The 22,990-nt window shown below is 45.5% G+C and overlaps 1 protein-coding gene across 3 annotated transcripts in view; it reads right to left on the bottom strand.

Moving 5' to 3' along the window:
- Nucleotides 1-22,990, bottom strand: part of LOC138447860 (lysosomal alpha-mannosidase-like) — a 493,239-nt gene that overhangs the window by 393,099 nt on the left and 77,150 nt on the right. For all 3 annotated transcript variants that reach the window (XM_069604300.1, XM_069604302.1, XM_069604301.1), the window contains 2 exons: nucleotides 632-714; nucleotides 312-432 (listed from right to left, as the gene is read on the bottom strand). In XM_069604300.1, the coding sequence (XP_069460401.1) occupies nucleotides 312-432; nucleotides 632-714 (204 nt within the window). The remainder of the gene's footprint in view (nucleotides 1-311; nucleotides 433-631; nucleotides 715-22,990) is intronic.

Below are 22,990 nucleotides of genomic sequence, written 5' to 3'. Positions count from 1 at the left end.
AAAAAGCAAAGCTCAAACGACACTCAAAAACACACTAAGACTCCATCTAAAAGTATGCAGCTGCCCAGAGCCTACAAGTGTTCAATTACCCCAGTAAAAGTATGAAAGCAGTGCTCTGGTATCAATGCAGAACCTACAGCCGAAAACCACAGCCATAAATGGTCTTAAGAGCCCCTTCAGATTAACATTGACCATCCGTTAAGATATTTTAAAAAGTAGCTTTTGGCAAATAAAAATGGTGTGGTCTATAACAGCAAATCTGCAAACCCCACCAACTTTCTCAAAGCAACTCAGCCTGGCAGCTACTTGACCTGCAAGAAGTTGTTGGTCATCCGTTCATAGCGCTTGAATGCTGGTCGACTTGTGAAATAGCCGGTCCAGAATTGGTGTGGGCCGTCAGCATAGGGGAAAAAGTCATCTGTTTTCACAGACCTATGCAGAGAAAAGAAAAACAAAATACAAATGCCAGTTCTGTAATAATGCCAGGTTTGAGAACTTGACTGATCAAGAGCAGTCCATGCCCCATCCATGCACTGAATGATGGTGGTCCCCATACATTTGGTGCACTACCCCCAAGGTTCTTAAGCTACGGTGGATCCAGCGTGACGGGTGAAGAAAAGAGCAGCCTTACCAGGTGAGGTTGGACTGATGCAGCCCCCATAGGTAGCAGCTGGGCGTGGAGTACAAGACATTGACTTTACTGCCATTGATTTGCTGAAAAGAAAAGAAGGCCCATCACTCTCAGATGGAAACACCAGCAAAAAACACGAGTAAAAGAGAAAATGCACAGGGGGCTGGTGAGGTGCTGAGAGCACAGCAGATCTGTACCTCCCAAATACAAATCGTTGGGCCCACCTTGACAATAATCTAAAAGAGCAGTGTAGGGCTTCAGAGCAAAGAACCACTCACAGACATTCCCTCGAGGGCTCTGGCATCCCTGGGGCGGTCATGCTCAGAATAATGTCTGTAGGGACATTATTGTGCTTTGGTACAAGGGCTGTGCAGTGGGTTCATGTTTGGCCAATACCGTAAAAGATGGTTCATGGATGGACCCCACACACAGCCATCATTAAGCAGGTGCAGATTCCCAATAACTGGCATGTTGAGTATGCTTGGCTGCAATGGTCTTAACACACCTCCAACCGCTAAGCACGTCAGCCATTTTTAAAACATACCTGGATGAATAAAACAAGAGGATTCATAGGGACAAGAAGGGGCATAGATTATCTATTGCTTTAGAAGTGTTGGGTTTCTGGCCTAGAGCTCTTATTTTCAAAGAGAAATGCAGGAGAGAGTATGAAAATAAGTCACTTACTGCTGCTCAAGCTGGTGTATTTGAGGATTACCAGGCACATTTAAAGCTGGAATCTCTATTCGGGGCACATGTTTTGTGACAGGGGCAGGGACTTGACTGTTATGGGGGGATAGGGACCCCTCTAAACCGGGAAAGAGGGGGGGACATAACCCAGCTGTTTTCCATAAACAGTCCTGCACCACAGGTGGGGTGAGGACGTTGCGAATGCCCCACTCTCTTCTCTCGCTTTTGTGTCTTGTTACAAATGAAAGGAACCACACTCAATCACCCAATGCCTGACGTACACCAAGCAAACGGCCCATTGGACAGAACTGCGGCAACCCGCGTATCATTTTGAAAAACTGAGGGGAACAGTTTCCTGCATGCCAGAAAGTCAGTTATGTCACTGTGGTGAGACCAAGACAACAAACCAGACAAACAACAGGACCCAGAGCCATCAAAGACTGTTACCAGATCTGTGCTGGCAAAGAGGGCAAGTCTCGGGGGATGTTTCAAGCCCTTTGTTCCGTTTCAAAGTGTGTGAGTGAGCATGAAAGGTGGGAGACTGAGTTATTGATAAGGAGACTGGTGGAAACGAAAGGAGGAAGTTTGTGGGAGAAGGTCTGGATGGAGAGGGAAGTAGTAGTAGTAATAGTAGAGTGGAGTGCGGATTCATAGAATGGAGAAGGGAGAGAGAGAGCAAGATCGAGGCTGGAGGTAGGACAAAGAGGAACAGCGGAGGGCCAGAAGTGGGGGCATCAGGGAGAGAAAGGAGAAACGATGGGTGGAGTAGGGGGGATAAAAGTAGTAGCAGTTGAGAGAGTGACAGAAATATATAGGGAGAGGAAGAGTAGAGCGTGGAAGGGTAAGACCAACTGTGGGCTGAGTGTCTGCAAGGCACGAAACCCTTAAATTCCATATTGGGTAATCTTAGGGCAGTGATCCTCTAGCCTGTTCCCCAGGGAGTTTAGATAGATAAGGCATTTGGCCTTTAAGCAATCCTCTGGAGTCAGGTAGATAGTAGGCGTTGGTGATCTCTAGTGACCATCCCAGGGTCGAGAGACACCCAAGTTAGGGAGGGGATGCCCTCCTAAAATAATGATCACCTGGTTGAGGGGCATTGGGAGTGGGATGTCCACGGGTGAATCACGTTATTCCCCTTTCCCTAATTACCAAACATCCTATTCTTTCACAAGCCCAGTAGGATATTGTGAATCTCACCCTGTCTCCCGCTCCCCAATTTCGAAAACCACTGGGATAAAGAAGAGAAACAGAGCTATGACGATTGCCCATAGGAACCAATGTACCATGGATTCCTATGGGCAGTCTCCATCTTGTCCCCTTAACGAGGACAGGCAGAGTCAGGCCTCCCTTTTCAACCACCCACACCTGAAACTGGTTAAACCTCCTCACCAGTATAAGAAGCCGAGCACAGGAGCACACCGAGCGAGCAGGGGATACTGGAGGGTGCAGAGAACCCAGAGGGAGATGAATCAAGCTGGAGAGAACCTGGAAGGCCTGGAGGAGGAAGACCTGCCCAGACACTGGACCTGTGAACGCAGGTGAGGCTGCAGTGTTGAGTGGGAGCTGTGCCTCCAGGGAGCCAAACCAAGATCAGCTGGCATTGGCTGGCAGCTATCCCATCAGACCTCCTTCCCCTAGGGTTGAAAATTGTAGCACAGGCCTTTGAGGGGCTGGTGGTAGGACCCTTGCCTCAGTCAAACATCCCCTTGTGCTCCTGTAGCGCCCAAACCGCACAGATGCAGTTTTCAGTGAGCTTCTGAAGATGGAGAAAAATACAACTGGAAGTCCAAAATCATTTCTTTTTGAAAACTGAAAGGGTTCCAAACCGGGTTGAGGGAGACACTTGTGTGTGAACATTAAGGAAGGGTCCAAGAACCCAAAGATCTTTTGGGAAGAAGCCGAGGGCACTGATAGGACCAGAAAGCCAGAGTGCAGAAAGAAGCCTTGAGAGACCGGAGGGTAACATGGAGCAGAGACGCTGACTCAGTGCTGGAGAGAGGCTGTGGCATGGCTAGTGAAATGTATCTCCAGGAAAACGGGAGAAGGCAGGCTGCAAACTGCTGGTGATGCCCTGAACAAAGTCAAAATACAGAAGAACTATGAACACGGCAAAAAGTGAATTTCCGAGAACGAAAGAAACCTGGTGCGTGGAAGTGTGAAAGGAATTAATGTGAACTACATCAAAGTCATGGAGGTTAAGCAAAGGCCTAGCACAGTCGAAACTCTGATTATCTAAGGGAGAAGGAATTGTGAACTACAGGTCCGAGCTAAGGTGAGGGAGATCTGTAAACGTGTGAATAAGGGGTCCGAGCCCGAACGAGGGAGACCAATTATGAACATTGTGCTTAAGGGGTCTGAGCCTGAACGAGGGAGATTCGTAGTCCGAACCCGATCGAGGGAGACCAAATGCGAATGACAGGTCTGAGCCTGGCTCAGGGAGACCCATTGGAAACAGTGAACTCTTAAACTTGAGAACTTTGAAAAAACCTGAAGGAGATAAGGAACTGTTTTGTATGTGTCCAGGAATCCTGCGAACTTTGTTGCAGAAAGTCCTGACTTATGTCCTGAACTGCATCTTCTTGCCACAGTAGCCAGAGTGTGTTCAAAGCTCAAGTGCGGCACCTTGTCTCATGCTGAAAACGTGGGGAAGTGAACACATTTACTGAGTCATTCTGACCTATTATTTTCTGAACACTGTTTTGCATACATCATTTTCCCACACCATTTGAATTTAGAAGTAAGGATTGGCAATAGATGTATTAGTATAGGCCCTTGTGTATTTTGACAAGACTCCACTCAGACTGCGTTATTTTTACTTTGATGGTTGTAGCTTGCTTCCATCCTTAGATTTAGGGTTAGAATGGCGTTTATCCAACCCTTTGAAGTTCAATAAACACCCTTGAACTGTGATCACTTCTGTCTGTCTGCCCAGTTGGATTGCAAACAAACAGGGTAAATTCGTAAGAGCAAGGAGAGACGGGCAAGCCGTTATTGTCATTAGCCGTTAACTAGATACAATATGGTAGCACAAAACTAACGGTTCAGTAGGAGAGGTTATTCAAAATTACAGTGTATTAAATAATGTAACATGGACACAGTCTGAAAAAAAGGGAGACAACCAAGCTAACATGTAGCCCTGGGGAAGGACACCCTGACCCTATCGGGGGTTCCTCACCCTAGGTGGCGTGTGGTGCAACGCCTATCTAAAAGCAATAGAGAAGAGAGCTGTCCCTAACCTTCTACAGTGGTGGAATATACCTTATCGAACACAGTGTCATACATTCAGAACATTTCCGACTGGCTGATGCAACAAAGGACAGAACTGTGTATTAGATTCTGTCACAGCCAGCTCTAGGTGATGGCAACCTGGAAGACAGGTGAACTAGTTGAATTCCAAACTAAGTGCAAGTTTAATTGTGCCCGTGGGTCTCAGTTAATGGAATACAACGAGTACAGTCGGAATGCCTGCTACAAAGATAAAAGCTAAAATGGCTCTTATAGAAATGCTCACTCCATATCTGTGAGTACGCAATCTGATTAGTCCAACCAGTATCTCTCAATTCCAACGGGAGATAGACAGGTCATGAGAGCCCTCACGACCTTGGGGGTCGACCGGTTTCGATGGCTTTAGATAAGTGAGCCATCTTCGTCAGGACTGTGATTAGAGGAAAAAACAAATTTTACTTATCCAGCATTACTGTACTGGAGGTGCCTATGTTGGGTACATGCATCCCCTCCAAGAGGAATCCGAGGAGACAAGTGGATTTGCTTGTGTTTAATCAAAACATAGTCCAGCAACAGCTCTTGCACGGAGCTGCTGTCTGCGAAAGTGCCGGGCGAATACTGTGGTTCCCGGAACTCCCTGTGCTTAGTCTCTCTGGTTACAGGAATGCCCCCAAAGGTGATTGGCTGGCTGGCTGTCCTTGTAGGACAGCCAGCCTGCTGTGCGATTGACAGCTAGGCTGCGAATTAATGGGAGAGAATTGCATAAAAGGTGAGGTCTTTTGCAAGGAAGGCAGAGTTGACCACTGGACGAAGGAACCGAAGAAAGAGGAAGAGAAGCTTGCTGCACCCTCCTGGACCATTTGTTTACGTGGTGAAGCCCTGCTGCAGTGTTGAAGCTCCGAATTTCTAATCGACTAGAGAAGCCCAGAAAGGAGGACTTCTCCCCTCGGGTTGGTGGGACTAATCAACCCCAATACCAACTTGCCTGGAACCCCTCTCTCTGCTGGCTGTACTTCTTTGCTGCTGCAGGAACTGAGTGCCGGAGAACAGGATCACCAGGACCAGTGCATCGCCTTTAAGCTGGGCCCGAGCTCCAGGAAGATCCTCTGGACTCCCTCGAAGCCGGACTAATCAAGCCTGAGCCACCTCAACAGGGTGCTGGACCCCAGAAGCAAGGAAAGTCCACAAAGTGTCCAAGAACCGCAGTAGCGCTATTTGCGAGTAACCGAAACCATGAAGTGCCGCTGATCTGAAGTGTGCCCATTGCTGCAGCCAACCTTCAAACCGTAGTGCAGGAGTTAATGTTAATGTTAATGTTAATGTTAAAGGTCATTTGTACCGCGCACTATCACCACCGGAGTGGTCCCCTGGCGCTCTGGCGGCTCTGAAAGAGGGAGGGAGGGGTGGGTTAGTGGGTGGAGGCTGGAAAAGTGCAAGATTGCAGTGATGTGCTGTTGGCAGCCTCAGCCCGGTGGTTCCGTCGGCTGGGCCTGGGGTGTATGCGGCCGGTAGTCGTCGTGTGCTGATGTGCGAGTCTATGTGTGTTTTTGTTTTGTTGTTGCAGTGTAGTGAAGTTTGTGCGGTTTGCTGTGCTGGAGGTTTGTGGTTGTGTTTGGTTTGGAGTTTGAGAGGTGTATGCAGAGAAGGAAGTTGTTAGTGGTATTGGTTAGTTGGCATCTCTATCCTGGATTGAGCCGGTTGGGCTCGTGTAATCTTACACGACGGGATGCTTGTACACCCTGTGCCTCAGGAGGTACGTGCTCGTTTTTTTTTTTTTTTTTTTTTTTCTCCATTCGAGGCCGTTTGAGGATTTAGCTGTCCCCTCCGCACGCTCCCTTAATAACTTTGCATGCTCCTCACCCCCCCACATGACTAGCGCAGCTGCTAGTGTCCATACTTCCGTTTGTGTGGTGATTAGTTGTGTCTTGTCCGTTCCACAGCTCGTGGTACCTAGTTGTGGCTGTACGGGTGATGGGGGATGGTGAGGGTTGGCTGGAGTCGTTGCCTCCGTCTCCCTGGGTCTCGCAGGTGGACCCCTGTGTCAAGGTCCTTTTTGTTGAGTCATTTGTCTTATTGTTGTTTCGGTTTTAGTCTCTGGTTTTGAAGAGCCAGGTTTTTAGTAATTTTCTGAATTTGAGGTGATCTTTGGTGTTCCTTATTATTTTTGGGATGCTGTTCCAGGTTTTCGCGGCTAGGTGGTAGAAAGCGGTTCCTCCGAGTTTCTTCTTGATGTAAGGTTTTTGTTCCAGTCGGATTTCATTGGTTGACCTGAGCGGTCTCGTTGGCTTGTAGATTGTTATTTTCTTTTGTAGGAATTCTGCTCCTTGTCCGCTGATTGCCCTGTGCGTTATGCACATTGTTTTGAAGATGATGCGCTGTTTTACTGGGAGCCAGTGTAGTGTTTTTAGGGCCGGGGTGATGTGGTCTCTTCTGGATAGTTTGAGGAGTAGTCTGGCTGCTGTGTTTTGGATCCTTTGTAGCTTCTTCAGTAGGTATTCCGGTATACCGAGGTAGAGGCTGTTTGCATAGTCGATGCTTGACATGATGAGGCCAACGATGGTGAGTGTTTTGTGTGTGAAGGAGAGGAAAGGTAGTATTTTTCTTGCCGTGTGGAGGAGGAAGAAGCATTTCTTGACTGTTGCGTTTATTTGCGGTTCTAAGGTTAGGGTGTTGTCCATCAGGACTCCCAGATTTTTTACTACCTTAGATGGTGATGGTGCAGATCCCATTTCAGTTGGCCACGGGATGGCGGTTTCCTTTTGTTGGTTTTTGGATATGATCATGATTTCGGTTTTACCTGGGTTGATTTTCAGGTTGTTGCATTCATCCAGTTGAAGACTTCTTTTAGACAGTCGGTTAAGTTTGAATGATCGGCTTGGGTGTCTTCGATCTTGTAGATGATTTGAGTGTCGTCTGCGTAGTTGTAGCATTTGATGTTGTGTTTCTTGAAGATTCTGATTACTGGGGTTTGATAGATGTTGAAGTACAGTGGTGATAGTGAGGATCCTTGTGGTACTCCACAGTCGTTGACTTGTGGGGTAGATTTGAATGGTTTGATCCAGACGGTTTCAGTTCTGTCTGCTAGGAATGATTTAGTCCAGCGTAGCGCTGTGTCTGTTATGCCTATGTCTGCTAGTCTTTTGGTTAGGGTGTCATGGCTAACTGTGTCAAAGGCTGCAGAGAGGTCGAGCAGGATAAGGGCAGATGTTGTGTCGGAGTCTGCGTTTGTTTTTAGGTCATCCCAGATGGATAGTAGTGCTGTTTCTGTACCTCTTGTGGGTCTGAAGCCGACTTGAGCTTGGTCTAGCAGGTGGTGTTCTTCAGCGTATTCTTGGGTTAGTTTGTATACGTAGGTTTCGAGGAGTTTGGCTGGGTAGGGGATGTTGGAGATTGGTCTGTAGTTGGAGAGGTTGTCTACGTCCCCGCTTGTGTTTTTCAGAAGTGGTTTGATGAAAGCCGATTTGAAGATCCTTGGTACTGTTCCTGTTGCCAGTGATAGATTTAGAAGGTTTCTGAAGTATTCTGCTGGTGTTCCTTGTGCGAGGATTGATTTGTAGATGTCCGGGGGACAGGGATCCATCGGTGAACCCGCTTTCTTGCTGTGTTTTACCAGCATTGCGAATGCCTCTGCTGATATTTCGGGGTAGTTATTGAGTTTGTGCTGCGGTTCTGATTTGGGTTCGTTTGGTTGTATGTCGCTGCTAGTTGGTCTCTGTTGGATGGTTTGTCGGATGTCGTTGATTTTCTTTTTGAAGTGGTCTGCAAGATTGTTGCATAGTTTCTCCGAGGGGGTTGGGGTGTTGTCACAGCCTGGTGGGTTTCTCATTTCTTTAATGATACAGAACATTTCTTTTTGTGTGTTGGTGGCATTTGTGATTCTGTCATCAAAATGCCTTCTCTTTGCCTTTTGAATTTCCTTCTTGTATGCGCGAATTTGCTTCTGGAACATTGTTTTGTTGTCTGGGTTGTAATCTTTCCTCCATTCCATTTCCATCTTTTTGTTTTCTTTTTTCATGGTGCTTAGTAGTGGGGTAAACCATTTTGCCATTGCTCTCTTTTTTGATGGTGTGAATGGTTTTTCTGGGGCCATCTTGTCAATTGTATCTGCAATCCATTTGTGTAATATCTCAGCTTTCCCGTCTAGGTCAGCTAGGTCTAGTTCTGTTGTTAAGGGCTTGGTTAACTCCAGTTGTTCGAATAGGTTGCCTTTTTTGACGTCTTTCCAGTTTCTTTTTGTGGTGGCTGTGAGTTTGCGAGGTTGGATGTAGACTTGAGTAGGCAGAGTGATTACGAATGGGATGATGAGATGGTCGCTCCACAGTATTTGTATTGGCGGTGCCGTGGTGATGAGTTTTTCCTCTGCGAATATTGCGTCCAGGGTGTGTCCTGCCGAATGAGTTGCCCCTTTTACTAGTTGTCGTAGTTTCATGGTGGCGAGTTGTTCAATCAGTGAGTTTTGGGAGTTGGCATGACTGTCTTCGAACCAGATGTTGAAGTCCCCCAGTATGATTAGGTGTTCGTGGTTGATTGCTATGTTGGTTATGGCTTCTATGAAGTTGTCGACGAAGGATGCATCATAAGTTGGGGGTCTGTACACCAGGATGAATGTGATGTTGGTTTTTGGGCTAGCCGTTAGGTTTATGACCATGGACTCGCAGTTGGGGATGTTGAGAGGTTCGTCTGTTCTTATTTTCAGCTGTTCTTTAAAGGCTATTGCGATGCCTCCTCCTTTTTTATTTTTCCTGTTAATTTGAAGGCATTTAAAGTTTGCTGGAAGGCAGCTTTGGAGTGTGATTTTGTAGTTGTCGCCCAGCCAAGTTTCTGTGATGAAGAGGATGTCGATGCCGTTGTCGTCGAGTAGGTCGAAGATCTCTGCAGAATGTTTTGACATGGATCTTGCGTTTATTAGATTGCAGTGGAGTTTAGAGGTGTAGCTTGGTTTGCCTTTTTTTGTTATGGTCATTTTCTGATCTAGCTCAGGAGCAGGTTTCAGGTTGTCGGCGTCCTCGAGTAGTTCTTCTAGGTTTAATCTAGGGTTTTTGTTTTCATCTGGTTCGTCTTCCAGGGGACGTGGTTGTGGGTTGGGGGTTCTTCTTGCTTTGGTGATGTATGGTGTTATAGCTTCAGTTGTGTGCTTGTTGTATCTGGTCGGGTTCGTCTTTCTTCGTGATGTTGGTAGGTTGTTCAGTGTAGTTGGTTTTGGCGTTGCGTTGGTTCGATCTGGTGAGCAGGTCTCGGCGAGGTATGGAGTTAGGTAGAGGGATTTGTCTCTTCTTTCAGTGTTGGTCCGATCTCTGAACCTGTCTGTGGGGGTGTGTTCTGTTGTTGCTGTTCTTGGTTGAAGTTTCGGGGTGTTTGTTCTTTCTTCTCTTCTTTCCCTCTGGGTGGGCTGTTTGCGCGGCATTGTATGATTCCGAGTTGTTTTAGGCTTGTTGTTGTTTCAGTCGGGGTATAAGGTGGAGTTAAGGGTTGTATAGTTATCTAGTTGGGTTTTAACAGTGGCTTTCTTTAGTCTCGGTCTCCCTTCGCGTGGCTCACTGTGGTGAGCTAACTATGTATGTTTTGGGGCTGTGGGTTTGGGTCGGGCGGCCCTGCTATCAATGCATTTTGGGGAACAGACAGTGCAATTTGAGCACAGCGGCCCTGCTAAGTTTGAGACAACTGTATAGTAGGGAGGGAGGCCTATCAATGCAGTTTGGAGAATGGACAATGCAATTTGGGCACGGCGGCCCTGCTAGGTTAGAGACATCTGTATAATGGGAGAGAGGCCTATCAAAAACAGTCTGGAGAACAGACAATGCAATTTGGGCACGGCGGCCCTGCTATCAATGCAGTTTGGAGAGCAGACAGTGCAATTTGGGCACGGCGGCCCTGCTAGGTTAGAGACACCTGTATAGTGGGAGGGAGGCCTGTCAAAGCAGTTTGGAGAAAAAAATTATGCAATTGGGCCCTGCGGCCCTGCTATCAATGCAGTTTGGAGAGCAGACAGTCCAATTTGGGCACGGCGGCCCCGCTAAGTTTGAGACACCTGTATAGTGGGAGAGAAGCCTATCAGAGCAGTTTGGAGAACAGAAAATGCAATTTGGGCACGGCGGCCCCGCTAAGTTTGAGACACCTGTATAGTGGGAGAGAAGCCTATCAGGGCAGTTTGGAGAACAGACAATGCAATTTGGGCACGGCGGCCCTGCTATCAATGCAATTAGGAGACAGGCTTATCAGTGCAATGTAGACATCAAGCAGTGCAATTAGGAGACAGAACTCCTGCTAAATTTGAGAGACCTGTATAGTGGGAGAGAGGCCTATCAGTGCAACCTGAACATCATATAATGCAATTGGGAGACGGAACCCCTGCTAATTTTGAGAGACCTGTATAGTGGGAGAGAGGCCTATCAGTGCAACCTGAACATCATACAATGCAATTAGGAGACAGGATTATCAGTGGAATGTAGACATCAAGCAGTGCAATTAGGAGACAGAACTCCTGTTAAATTTGAGAGACCTGTATAGCGGGAGAGAGGCCTATCAGTGCAACCCGAACATCATACAATGCAATTGGGAGACGGAACCCCTGCTAATTTTGAGAGACCTGTATAGTGGGAGAGAGGCCTATCAGTGCAACCTGAACATCATACAATGCAATTAGGAGACAGGATTATCAGTGCAATGTAGACATCAAGCAGTGCAATTAGGAGACAGAACTCCTGTTAAATTTGAGAGACCTGTATAGTGGGAGAGAGGCCTATCAGTGCAACCTGAACATCATATAATGCAATTGGGAGACGGAACCCCTGCTAATTTTGAGAGACCTGTATAGTGGGAGAGAGGCCCATCAGTGCAACCTGAACATCATACAATGCAATTAGGAGACAGGATTATCAGTGCAATGTAGACATCAAGCAGTGCAATTAGTAGACAGAACTCCTGTTAAATTTGAGAGACCTGTATAGTGGGAGAGAGGCCTATCAGTGCAACCTGAACATCATATAATGCAATTGGGAGACAGAACCCCTGCTCAACTTGAAAGACCTGTATATTGGGAGAGAGGCCTATCAGTGCAACCTGAACACCATACAATGCAACTGGGAGACAGAACCCCTGCTAAACTCGAGAGACCTGTATAGTGGGAGAGAGGCCCATCAGTGCAACCTGAACATCATACAATGCAATTAGGAGACAGGATTATCAGTGCAATGTAGACATCAAGCAGTGCAATTAGGAGACAGAACTCCTGTTAAATTTGAGAGACCTGTATAGTGGGAGAGAGGCCTATCAGTGCAACCTGAACACCATATAATGCAATTGGGAGACAGAACCCCTGCTAAATTTGAGAGACCTGCATAGTGGGAGAGAGGCCCATCAGTGCAACCTGAACATCATACAATGCAATTAGGAGACAGGATTATCAGTGCAATGTTGACATCAAGCAGTGCAATTAGGAGACAGAACTCCTGCTAAATTTGAGAGACCTGTATAGTGGGAGAGAGGCCCGTCAGTGTAATCTGAACATCATACAATGCAATTAGGAGACAGGCTTATCAGTGCAATGTAGACATCAAGCAGTGCAATTAGGAGACAGAACTCCTGCTAAATTTGAGAGACCTGTATAGTGGGAGAGAGGCCTATCAGCGCAACCCGAACATCAAACAATGCAATTAGGAGACAGGCCTATCAGTGCAATCTAGACATCAAGCAGTGCAAACTAGGAGACAGAACCCCTGCTAAATTTTGGAGATCTGCATAGTGGGAGAGAGGCCCATCAGTGCAACCTGAACATCATACAATGCAATTAGGAGACAGAACCCACCCTATGCAGAGACTGGATATATAGGCGCAATTATGAAGTCCAACAGGGCATGTTAATGGGCACACTTCTAGATTCAACTGTGCACAGAGGGGCTATCTGGGGAAACTCTTTTTAGGTACACTTCTATATGCAGTTAAACTACAGAAGGGTCTTGACTGTGCTGCACTCACCTCGAGGCGTCCAGGTGGAAAGTGGCGCTCGAGGTGAGTTGCAGGGGCCTACTTCCTACACAGGAATGCAAGTGGCCTATCAGGGGAGGGGGCGGGCTGGGAGGCGGGAGGAGGGTCGGGAAGGGGAAGAGAGAGCGCGAGGGCCGGGACAAGCAACGGTGCACGCAGGTGCAGGGGGCCTATGCAGGGGCCGGATGGAGCTAAAATCAGGGCCCAGAAGGGTCTTGACTGTGCTGCACTCACAGGACTCATAGGAGTCCCCAAACATCCTTCCTCTTGTCCCACTACTGAGGCCCAGGAACAACAGGATCTGCAGGACTACAACAGGAACAGAAGCCAGCTGGATCCTTTTCCTCAGACTCAAGGTACTGTATAACTAGGGGTACTTACCTCTTGTGTGTAGCTTGCTTGCTTGCTCTCACTTTTCGGAGTGGCTTGCATTTTTGCCCTTCACAAGACTCCCAGCTTGTGGCCCAACAGTGATTTCATTTACAACAAAACTCTCTTTAACATCGTGCAAGACTTTTGTCCTATCTTCAAGAAGTGCCTCAGCTCTCCTGGACTTTGCTCAATTGACACTGGCTGCCCTGGCTCCCTGGAGACTCTTCTTACCCGTTGACTTTGTGTTGATCTGTCCCTCCAAAAAGTCATACATACCTTACATGTACAGCTGGGAAAGCGTTAACCTATATTTTATTGGGGGACTGAAAAGTGCTTACCTGTTTCCTTCCCTAACCTTTTCCTTTTTGCATTAACTTCAGGAGTGCATTTAAGTGTAAAAAGTGATATATTAATGTCCACAGTGTTCGAACTATTGAAGTCACCTGAGGGTGTAGGAAGTGTCTGTGTGCCATCTCAAAAGGGTATCTACTTACTTAACTGAAGGAGTGTATTTTTGAGGTGTATATTGCCCCCTTCTAAAGAAGGCTCATTTTAAAACTGACTGTTAAATTAATAAATAATTATTTTAATCAAGAAACCTTGAGTAGAAGTGTTATTTGAATACCCGTCACTGAATCTCTACATTACAACCCTACAGCTCACATTGAGCCCTCTTGAGATAATTTTATAAACAAAGGGGTGCCTGGTCAAAATCCCTGGTCCTCCAGGCTAGTAACTAATAAATCACAAAATTGGACCAGTAGGATAGGGAATGGTACATATTCTACATTTATCTTTTTACAAATAAAAATAAATGTCACTCTTTAGATTCAAATTACATTTTATTTATCATACACAAATATAAAATGTCAATTCATAAAACATATCAAAAACATTTCTCAAAATTCATCTCACATGCATTCAATCCTACCATCCATTCACTTACTTAAAAAGTATATAAATCACACCTATCTCGTTGACCACTTGGTGAACATCTATTTCACTGTTAAAATGCCCTCCACCTGACTCTCAGATGGTACTATCTGTGTTTAAAAAATTACAGATTCGAATGTCTACACATGTTTTGGTTGACTAGTTGGACTTCCACAAATTCGTCCACTTGATAACGCAACCTTCGTCAGGACCACAATGGGGAATTGCATCATTCCCATTTAACCAAGTAGGGTGAGTTACACCACTCGAAAACGAGAAACACAATGTTTCTGATATCACTATCCGATAGTTAGGATGTATCATTAATTAGTTGAGAAGGATTCTTCATAGCCCAGTTGAATGTCTGCACTCTATATGGATAGAGCATCTCATGATGTCCCAGTTGGTATCATCTGCAATCATCTTCGTAGGTTCAATTATTTGAAAGTGTCCCCAGTTGGATATCTACTTTCAAAACATATCCTCTGTATCACTATGCCGCTACGATCTCCCTTTGATAGCGCAAGGACTGTCTTCTCAGGCTTCTCTCTCCCTGGACCACGGGCCTTTTCGCACCCGCCGTAGCGTAATCCTTACTTGTACAGCTGGGAAAGGGTTAACCTATATTTCATTCCATACGCGATGGCGGGGCGAAATTCACAGGCCCCAGAATGTGGAAGAAGTCGCTCCCTGCCGAATTTCAGCCTTCCAGCTTCAATGGATCCTGTTCTGGTAGGACATCTGCGACTGGAATGATGCCCACTGTTATCTGTGTGTGGTGGCTGTCCCTGGAACACTTTCTCCCCACTCCCCTGCCCTTTGTGTCCTGAATAGGGTTGCATTGGTGCACTGTGTTGGTGCAACTAAATAACTTACCTGCATCAGATACATTCTTTAAGGGGCTGGGGGAGGGGTGGGAGAAGCATGCTGACTTTTGGGCACAAGTCCCCACTCTTCTTAGGGATTGGACTTCTGAAGCACAGAATATCCATAGTGACTTGGTTGCATCTAACTGCATCACTGTACATGGCTCCTTCGCTGGTTTCAGCCATTGTATGCATTTTAAGAACCTATGGTGACTGTGTATATGTTTATTGAGTGCTGTGAGATATTATCACCTGCTTGCTTCATTTTAAGACCTAGAATAAATGTTGTATTGTTATACATTTCTGTCTAAATTGAATTATTGTTGACTCTTTGTGGACCCCTGACCCCACCCTCACGCTGCTGAGGTTGGCCTTGTCTGCTCTCCATCGCTACCTTGATTGGGTTTTGGCTAACCTCTCTAGAGTTCTCCTGTTCACTATAACTAGGCTGACCTCCTAAAATCTGTCCACGGGCCAGATTTATTAAATCATCTTAATGCTGCATCTGCCTGGGCAGACCGGTTATCGTTCAGAAACTCAAGGGCTCAGAATTGTTATTTTTTCTTCCCTGTTCCCTCCCACCTTGAGCGCCTTGAAACACTGCCTTGTGTAAAGGCGCTATAAAAAATAAACATTACCAATGCTGCCACTGAACTATTTTTACAAAAATTAGATTCAGCTCTCCTTTTGGGCTGAGTGCTCTGTCCCACCTTAAGGTTTGTGGTTGTACAGCCTTCACCAGAAGCTTGTGCAAAAACCCCTTTAAGTGTCCCAATACCCTTCTAGAAGTTGGCAGATTCCAACCCCAATGTGCATGACGACTGTATTATTTTAAAAGAAAGTGCTAACATGGCCCAGAGAACTGTCAGCACAGGGGAGCTTACCCTGGGCAAGGAGGCTTGGGAGGGAGGGGGCTAGTGGGTGGGGAGGAGAGGGAGGGTGAGGAGAAAGATCGAAGGGTATGGGACACATGCCCAGCCTGCATGGCCAAACCGTTCCAACATTGGAGCTGGTTTTTGGTGAAAAATCCCCCAGCAAGTAAGTAAACCTGCAGAGTTCTGCTGGATTATAGCAAAAATCCAGCAGAATTCAGAGTTGGCTTCTCCCCTAGATTAGGCCAGTCCTCCAGTTGCAAAGGGGCACTAAAACAAAGTGTTCACAGTCAGCCAATCAGGATGGCCCCAAAAACTACCAACAGCTAGGCCCACCAAAACAGTATGTGTGTTAGGTTGTCTATTGCCAGACTGGTCTAAACCAGCCTGAACCACTATAGATGGTGCTGGGCTGGATTATTCGCATATTAGCACAGAGGACACTGTAGGCCTGCCTCATACTCGACCTAAACAAGGGAAAGCCTAAAAACAAAATGGTAGAGAGCAGGAATGAGAATTGTTGAGCTTTTAATGCAGTAAATCAGCTTGCACTCTTGGTGAAGCCAAACTTAAATTAGAGCTAGCTGCCATCCACTTCCTCTATAAAATGAGCATTGGGTGATAAGCACCTCTCTTTCGCTCTATGTAGATTTTCAACTAGTACCCCAGTTTTAGGAGCCATGTGGGCTGCCATAGGTCTATCTACTAAAAAGGTTACAGTGGCACTAGAATGCACTCTGGCCACATGTTCAGGGACCTTAAAAAAACAAGAGGGGGGACACAAACCTTTAGGAGTCCCATAAAAGGAACACCAGAGACCGCAAACATAGAATTCTGCTCTAACATCGGCAAATATGCACACACTGACTTCTTCAACCCAGAATGCGCACCCAATGGTCCATTACCTGGATGAGAGGGCATGGCATGGTGTTACTAAGATGTCTATAGAAAATACCTACCATAGCAACAATAGTCACTGCAGGTATCTCTAAGCCATATGATTTGCATACAACAAATCTTGCACTTCAAAAAAAGTTTTATTTTCAAAATGCACTTTCTTTAATTTTTTAAGCGTTGTATATAAAAAATATATTTCACCTTCTTCATAAGACATTATTTCTACATAAAGTTCATTGTATGACTGATTGTGTAGTTAAAACAGATCCACTCTGTGTTAGCAGTGCAACAACACTCCATCAAACTGCTGACCCTAATATCCGGTTTCAAACAAATTTTTCTTTTCTTACTGTAAGTGTTAGATTCCTCATATATACCCTAGTATCCTCCATGTTTCTGTTCATTAACACAATAAATATTGAACATTCATTAGGAGTGTGAAAAATAGCTAAGTATTGACAAAAAGTTCTGCAACGGGCAGATGAAGATTTGGGATTTTTCTTTTGCCAAATGTGATCTTTTGAACTTTATGTAGAAGGGTTGTCTTCTATGAAGGTGACACCTATATTCTATATGGGATTAGTGTATTTTGAAAATATAAAAACATTGAAATTAAAGAGTGCATCTTGAAAATGACTTTTTTAAAAAGAATATTGTAAAATAAATGCATTCTTTTTTTAATGTAAGTCATGTGACTTGGAGATGGCTCCAGTGACTATTTGTCATATGGTGGGTATTTTTCATAGTAGTATGATGCTGATTCGAGTTTACCTACTATGGGGTTTTGATCTCGGGCTCCTGTTTGTTAATAATAGTTTCTTTGGTTTCTCCTGATCTTGTGTTTTAGGGTGTGGATGGGAAGAATCTCCACCCATAGGTGGGTAGACAATCCAGACTTTTTCCTTGGATCACATGGAGGTAGCCATGACTGAGCAGTCTCCTCTGAACAGGGGAGTGTAGTAAACCAGAACACAGTGTAACCAGTATTACTTTATGGAAGGGAATGCCAACTGTGTACACAAGTCTACATTATCTCATTGAAGGTAATTAAAGATGTGTGTACAAGTAATGCAAGTACTGGAAGCCTCTTTGAGCATTCTTTACACACTGTCCACAAGATCATTCCTTCCTGGGGTCGGCTCAGAATTCTTGACATAAGACTTCCACGCAAAGATTGCCGACTTGGCTGTGATAGTTTGCTGGGCTGTGGCTCCATGAGCAACAGTATTTCCAATTGCTGTGGCGACTGGGTTACAGGTAGGTATTGGTCAGTGCTGGCGTCCATAAGGACAGTTAAGCAGATTTCTAGAATCTGGTCTGGTGGACAGGTTCTAGGAGCCCCCCTCCCTAGTAGCTATGGTGAAAGGGAGCTCTGAGCCTAGACAAAACCCAATGAAGGTAGCAATGGGGAGCAGTCAAGGATTAGTCTCGGGAGAGTTGAGCGTGGTCATGGGCCCTCAATGAGTCCACACAAAATGGCATATTCAGCTTAGACAGTTATTTATTTAAGCCTTTAGAACACACCGAAAAATGAAACTACCAGGTAGTGTTAACACACAACACTCTATTATACAAATACACAATCGCCATTAGGTTAACTTAATATCGATAATCAAATAACTTAAAGAAGCCATGCAGGGACATGATGGAAACCAGTCACAAGTACAGTATCCCCTTCATTAGAAGTCAAGCCCAAGGCTAAGATGTATTGGGCCAGTGCCCACATATCTCAGGCTCCAACACAGGGTTTCTCAGAGCTACAGGTTCTCTTAAGAAGGATGCAATGGGCTTGCGGTAGTGATTTAAAAGTATCAGAATAGAGTTAAGTTCTTCTCTTCCAGACCCAAGGCAAGGTGAGTGAGAGGGAGCTAGGAAACAAAGGTGCTTGTTCCCAATGATAGCCTATAAAGGTCAGGCTGGACAGGTACAATTATGCTTACTTTCCCACTTGACTCTGAATGGGATCAAGATGGGTTTGCTGGGAGCTCTGTCTTCCGTCCTTTGTTCCAGTGGGAGATGTGCAGGGGTTCTAGGTTAGAGTATTCTTTTGGTCGGGTGAAACTGCAAGATGCAAACATGTAGTATTCTTGCTCCCACTGGAAGATAGGCATGATCAGATATATCACGGTCTGCCTATCTTCTGTGCGTGGGGAGCGAGCATGGATTCTCTTCTTCACCATGGAGAATCCGAACGCGAGTCAAAGTACAACAGCTGGTGGAGCCGCAGCGGCTGGACGACACTTGCTCCCTCCTGTTTCCCATGTATCTATATATGTATATATTCAATAAACACAAGTGTTAACTCATTGTGGTTTGCCCCATGTTTATATTATTTACCTGGTCCCAACACTACAAATTGGCGACAAGAACTTTACCCACAGCGGCGGTTTTGAGTACCTTGCTGTGTTGCTGTTGAGGCCGCTCCGCTAATGCCAGAGCGTTGCAGCGGCCCCGGGCGTGGTGAATCCTGAGGAGGTAACGTGCTTTCTGTTTTACCAGTGTCGCCGCTCTGCTCTATCCGAGCGTTGTAGCGGCCCCGGGTGCTGTCATTCTGGGTGAAGCAACGGTCCTTTACACTTCATCCTTACATACGCGCATACGCGTTTTGTTTTCTACGTTTGCAACTAAGTCTGTGTACGCAACAAAGCACTGCTGTTAAAGCGGTACGCACATTGTTTATACTGCATAACAGTTGCGTGATTTAACAATGGACTATTGAATGTTGAACGTTCATACACATACATCTCCTCAAATCTTTTCTTGACCACTACAAAGCGAATGCATTATACGTTTGGAAGGAAACACATATAAACATTACAGAGACACGTTATATTTGCTCAGGAAGAATATCAAAAGTAAACAAACAATATAAAGAGTTAAGGCATCGCAGTTGAAATGGCATTCAGCAGTGTTCCTCCACCCATGTTCTTCATGCCTGACACTAATGAACCCAGCATTCCATGGAAGAGGTGGATTAGGCCCTTTGAACATTACGCAGGGGTGGTTTGTGGCCCGAATTGCAGCGCAGAGAGGAGGAAATCATTATTACTACACTGTTTGGGTCCAGCTGGTCAAGAAAAGTATGAAACCTTACCTGAAATCCCAGCTGATGAGGATGTAGATATTAATGAATATCAACGTGCTGTCAAAAAGATTGATAAACATTACGAGAAGAAACTTAGTATCATATTGGAGATGCAAAGGGAAAGGCCATTATTTCAGGTGCTGCATATTTCGCAATACGTCTACTAATTGGATAGGAGGCAACTCTGACAGTGGCCACAGTGATGGAGAGGAAGGTGAAGAATGTGTATTTGTTATAATGGATGATGATGATGAAGAGGTCCTAGAGAGTCCCAAGGCCGCAGTTTCTGATGGTGGAGTAGAGTTGAACATGATGATAGACTCTGGTGCGAAATACACATTGATACCACAACAGCTATGGAATAAAGAGAAACATGAATACCTACACGAAACAGATATCAACCGCAGAGCATGTGGTGGCGTAAAGATTGACACAATAGGATGGTTTTGGGGCAAGTTGAAATTCAAAAATAGGAAAGCTAAAGGGAAAATATACATTACCAGTGTAGGCAAAACGGCCCTATTGAGTTGGACTCAGAGTAAACTACAAGTAAAATTAGACTCTGCTGCGGAAGAATCTGTCTTTGCAATCAACAATGATACGAGCAATTCTGATGATGCGTCTGATACAGTGAGGCGCGACACAATTGATGTCAAGAAGGCAGTATTTCGAGAAGGTATCTGTTGTCTTCGCGGTTACGTGCATGAAATACGATTAAAAACTGATCATATTCCAGTAGCCCAGAAGTTGAGGAACATGCCCTTGTCCATGCGAGATGAAGTCAAGAAGGAAATCAGAATACTGGAAGATCAGGGAATCATTGAAAGTATCGATGCCAGCGAGTGGGTTTCGCCGTTGGTGGTTCTCAGGAAGAAGTCAGGCAAACTCCGGATACACATATTTATTTTTCACAATGAGTAGTTTGGTTGTTTTTTTTTTTCTTGTTGTGATATTATAAAGGAAGGGAGATGTGTAGTATTATTGCTCCCCTTAGGGACCACTACACAAGATTAAGACCACCGGTGGTAGTACAATTTCACCTTTGGTACAAGCCTGTACTACACAGTTAGAGTGGTAGCAGTAGCGGAGCAGCCAGACTTATCTCAAGAGCAAATGAGCAGTAGTAGAGAATACACAAAGGGACCACAATTACAGTGACTCAAGCAAACACTAACTCAAGATCTTTGGTTAAAAAGTAAAAGTACATTTCTTTTTAAACCATCTGTTCGTAAAACACTTCACTTCTATTAATATTAAAATCAAATGTAAAATACACTACACACAACCAATTCACTTTGTGCAGCACAATTCAAGGTAAGTACCTTTGGTTTTGACAGACCGGTGTTGTGAAACAAAGACGTTAATGGGGATACAGATACGTCACTTTTTGACAGTAATGACAGTTCGGTCTTACTAAAGATACGCGTACCCACGGGAAGAAAGCACATGAATCAACACAAGAAAGTTGGGGTTAAAAATCATAGGCAATACTTTTGTCAAGGCAGATAGAATCAGAGGACACTTTCCTACAAGTGAATAAAAGTCAATAGGCCTGTGCCAGTATCAAGTGGAACAGGGTTCCTGTTGTCGAGGATCACACTGTTAGTACAGTTGACGATTCGAGATTGCCAGGAGTACTTAGATATTGTCAAAAGAGGAAGGAAAAGTTATAAGAGGAAAGGAAGATAAGGACAAACCTTTAGTGAGGAGAAAAGGGTTCACCCTAGTTCCTCGAAGTTGGACACAGTAACTTATTCAAGTGAAGAAGAGCTGGTGCTATGGCAGTTTTTCCTGGTAGTTCCTGCAGACTCACGGTTCCTGGAGCTTCAGTCGTGGAGACAAGAAGGAGGACATCTGGAGCGATCTGCACTACCCAGGGATGAAGCCAGCAGCAGCAAAAGCAACCGTGAATAAAAGGTGTGCTCCTTTAAAACAGGAGAGGCTCTTCAGATGGCTATCCGGACCACTACAGCAGTGTGCAGCAATTTAGACCACGAAGAGGATCCTCTAGCTGTGGAAGATGAGCTGGTTGACCCCACCAGGCTCAAGGGAAGAAGACTCCGGACTGGATCGTCTCTGGTTGTTGAAGGGTAGATAACTCAGGACTGCAGCAGGGCTTCACCGGGACTCGGGGTTGCAGCAGCCGTCTTCTTCTCCGCTTCTCTTAGGTTCCTTGCAGTTCCAGTGGCGACTCTGACTTCCAGCCCAAGAGTCCTGCCTTTTTATGCGAAAATCCCCCATTCACACAGCCTGGCTGTCAATCACACAGCAGGGGGGTTGTCTGGCCGGGACAACCACCCCAGCCAATCACGACAAAGTGCGACTTGGGTTTCCAAGGATACCCTGTGCAAAGGGTCACTACACCCCTCCCTCACATTCAGCCCACCTAGACACCCAGGCGTCAAGAGGAGGGCTTCTTTGCAGAAGCCTGCCAAAAGACGGTGAACAAAGAAAGCAAACCTGGTTTGCCACGTAAAGTTAAACAAAAGAAGGACTTTAACAAAAAGAAATGGCGAATAAACCCGACCGGAGCCAAAAGAAAGAGTATTTGGTCAAGCAGGTTTATGTTCGAGGCTAATATAATAGCCTAAAACAGTACCACGTTTATATAGTATAATCATGGTAGAAGAGTTAGGGTAGATACCACTGCCACCAGCCAACTCTAAATGTTAAAAGAGCAAAACAAAGCTCAGAGAGGCACAGACAGAAAGGGATAGGAATTAACCCTTTCCAGTACTCCATGTAAGATGGGGTGTACTGAGTCTGCAGTTTTAAATGACTACATAAAGTAAATGGCAACTTTACCTGTTTCTGGGGGACTCCAAAAACTGAAATTCTACCTCACTTCTCTAGCTTGTTAAGACCACGTTGGATCATCCTCAGTTTCCTACGCAGAACAATTTTCGGGTTGATTGTCTCCCCCTCTTTGTTCACAGAGATGCTGGAACCTGCTTGGTCGGGTTCTTTCATCTTTCTGGAGCCATCTTAACCATTGTTTTTACTACTGGCAGATAGGTTGCACTTCAGGGTACGCTGATGTAACTACTTTGGCCCGTTCAGGTTGCCCTTGGTCCCGAGTACAAGTCCCTTGGTCATTGGATCCTGGAAAATGACCTGCAAGAGAAGCGATTACTCACAAGGTGGTTTTGCCATTCTGTGTTTTTGGGAGCGATCACTGCAAGTGCTTCCCTCTAAGCCCTGGACAAGCACGTTATTCAAGATACTTACCCTAGTGCATTCCTATGATCCATGGTCGGGAGTTTCTGTAGGTCCCCCTATTGTGTTTTGCCATTCACTTGCATTGGCTTGAACCCCTTTTTGCTGCTAGTCTTCCTGGGGCTGCTGAGTCTCGAACCTGCCATTTGATCTCTTCAAGAAGGTCTCCTCTATCTGTTGGCACCAGTCACTGACTTCTCTGCACCTGTGGGTTAGAACTGAG

This window comes from Ambystoma mexicanum, chromosome 3q (genome assembly GCF_040938575.1).
Source record: "Ambystoma mexicanum isolate Mex_15411 chromosome 3q, UKY_AmexF1_1, whole genome shotgun sequence".
Classification (NCBI taxonomy): domain Eukaryota; kingdom Metazoa; phylum Chordata; class Amphibia; order Caudata; family Ambystomatidae; genus Ambystoma; species Ambystoma mexicanum.
Note: the sequence above shows the minus strand (reverse complement) of the source record. Positions and strands in the feature narration are given on the sequence as shown.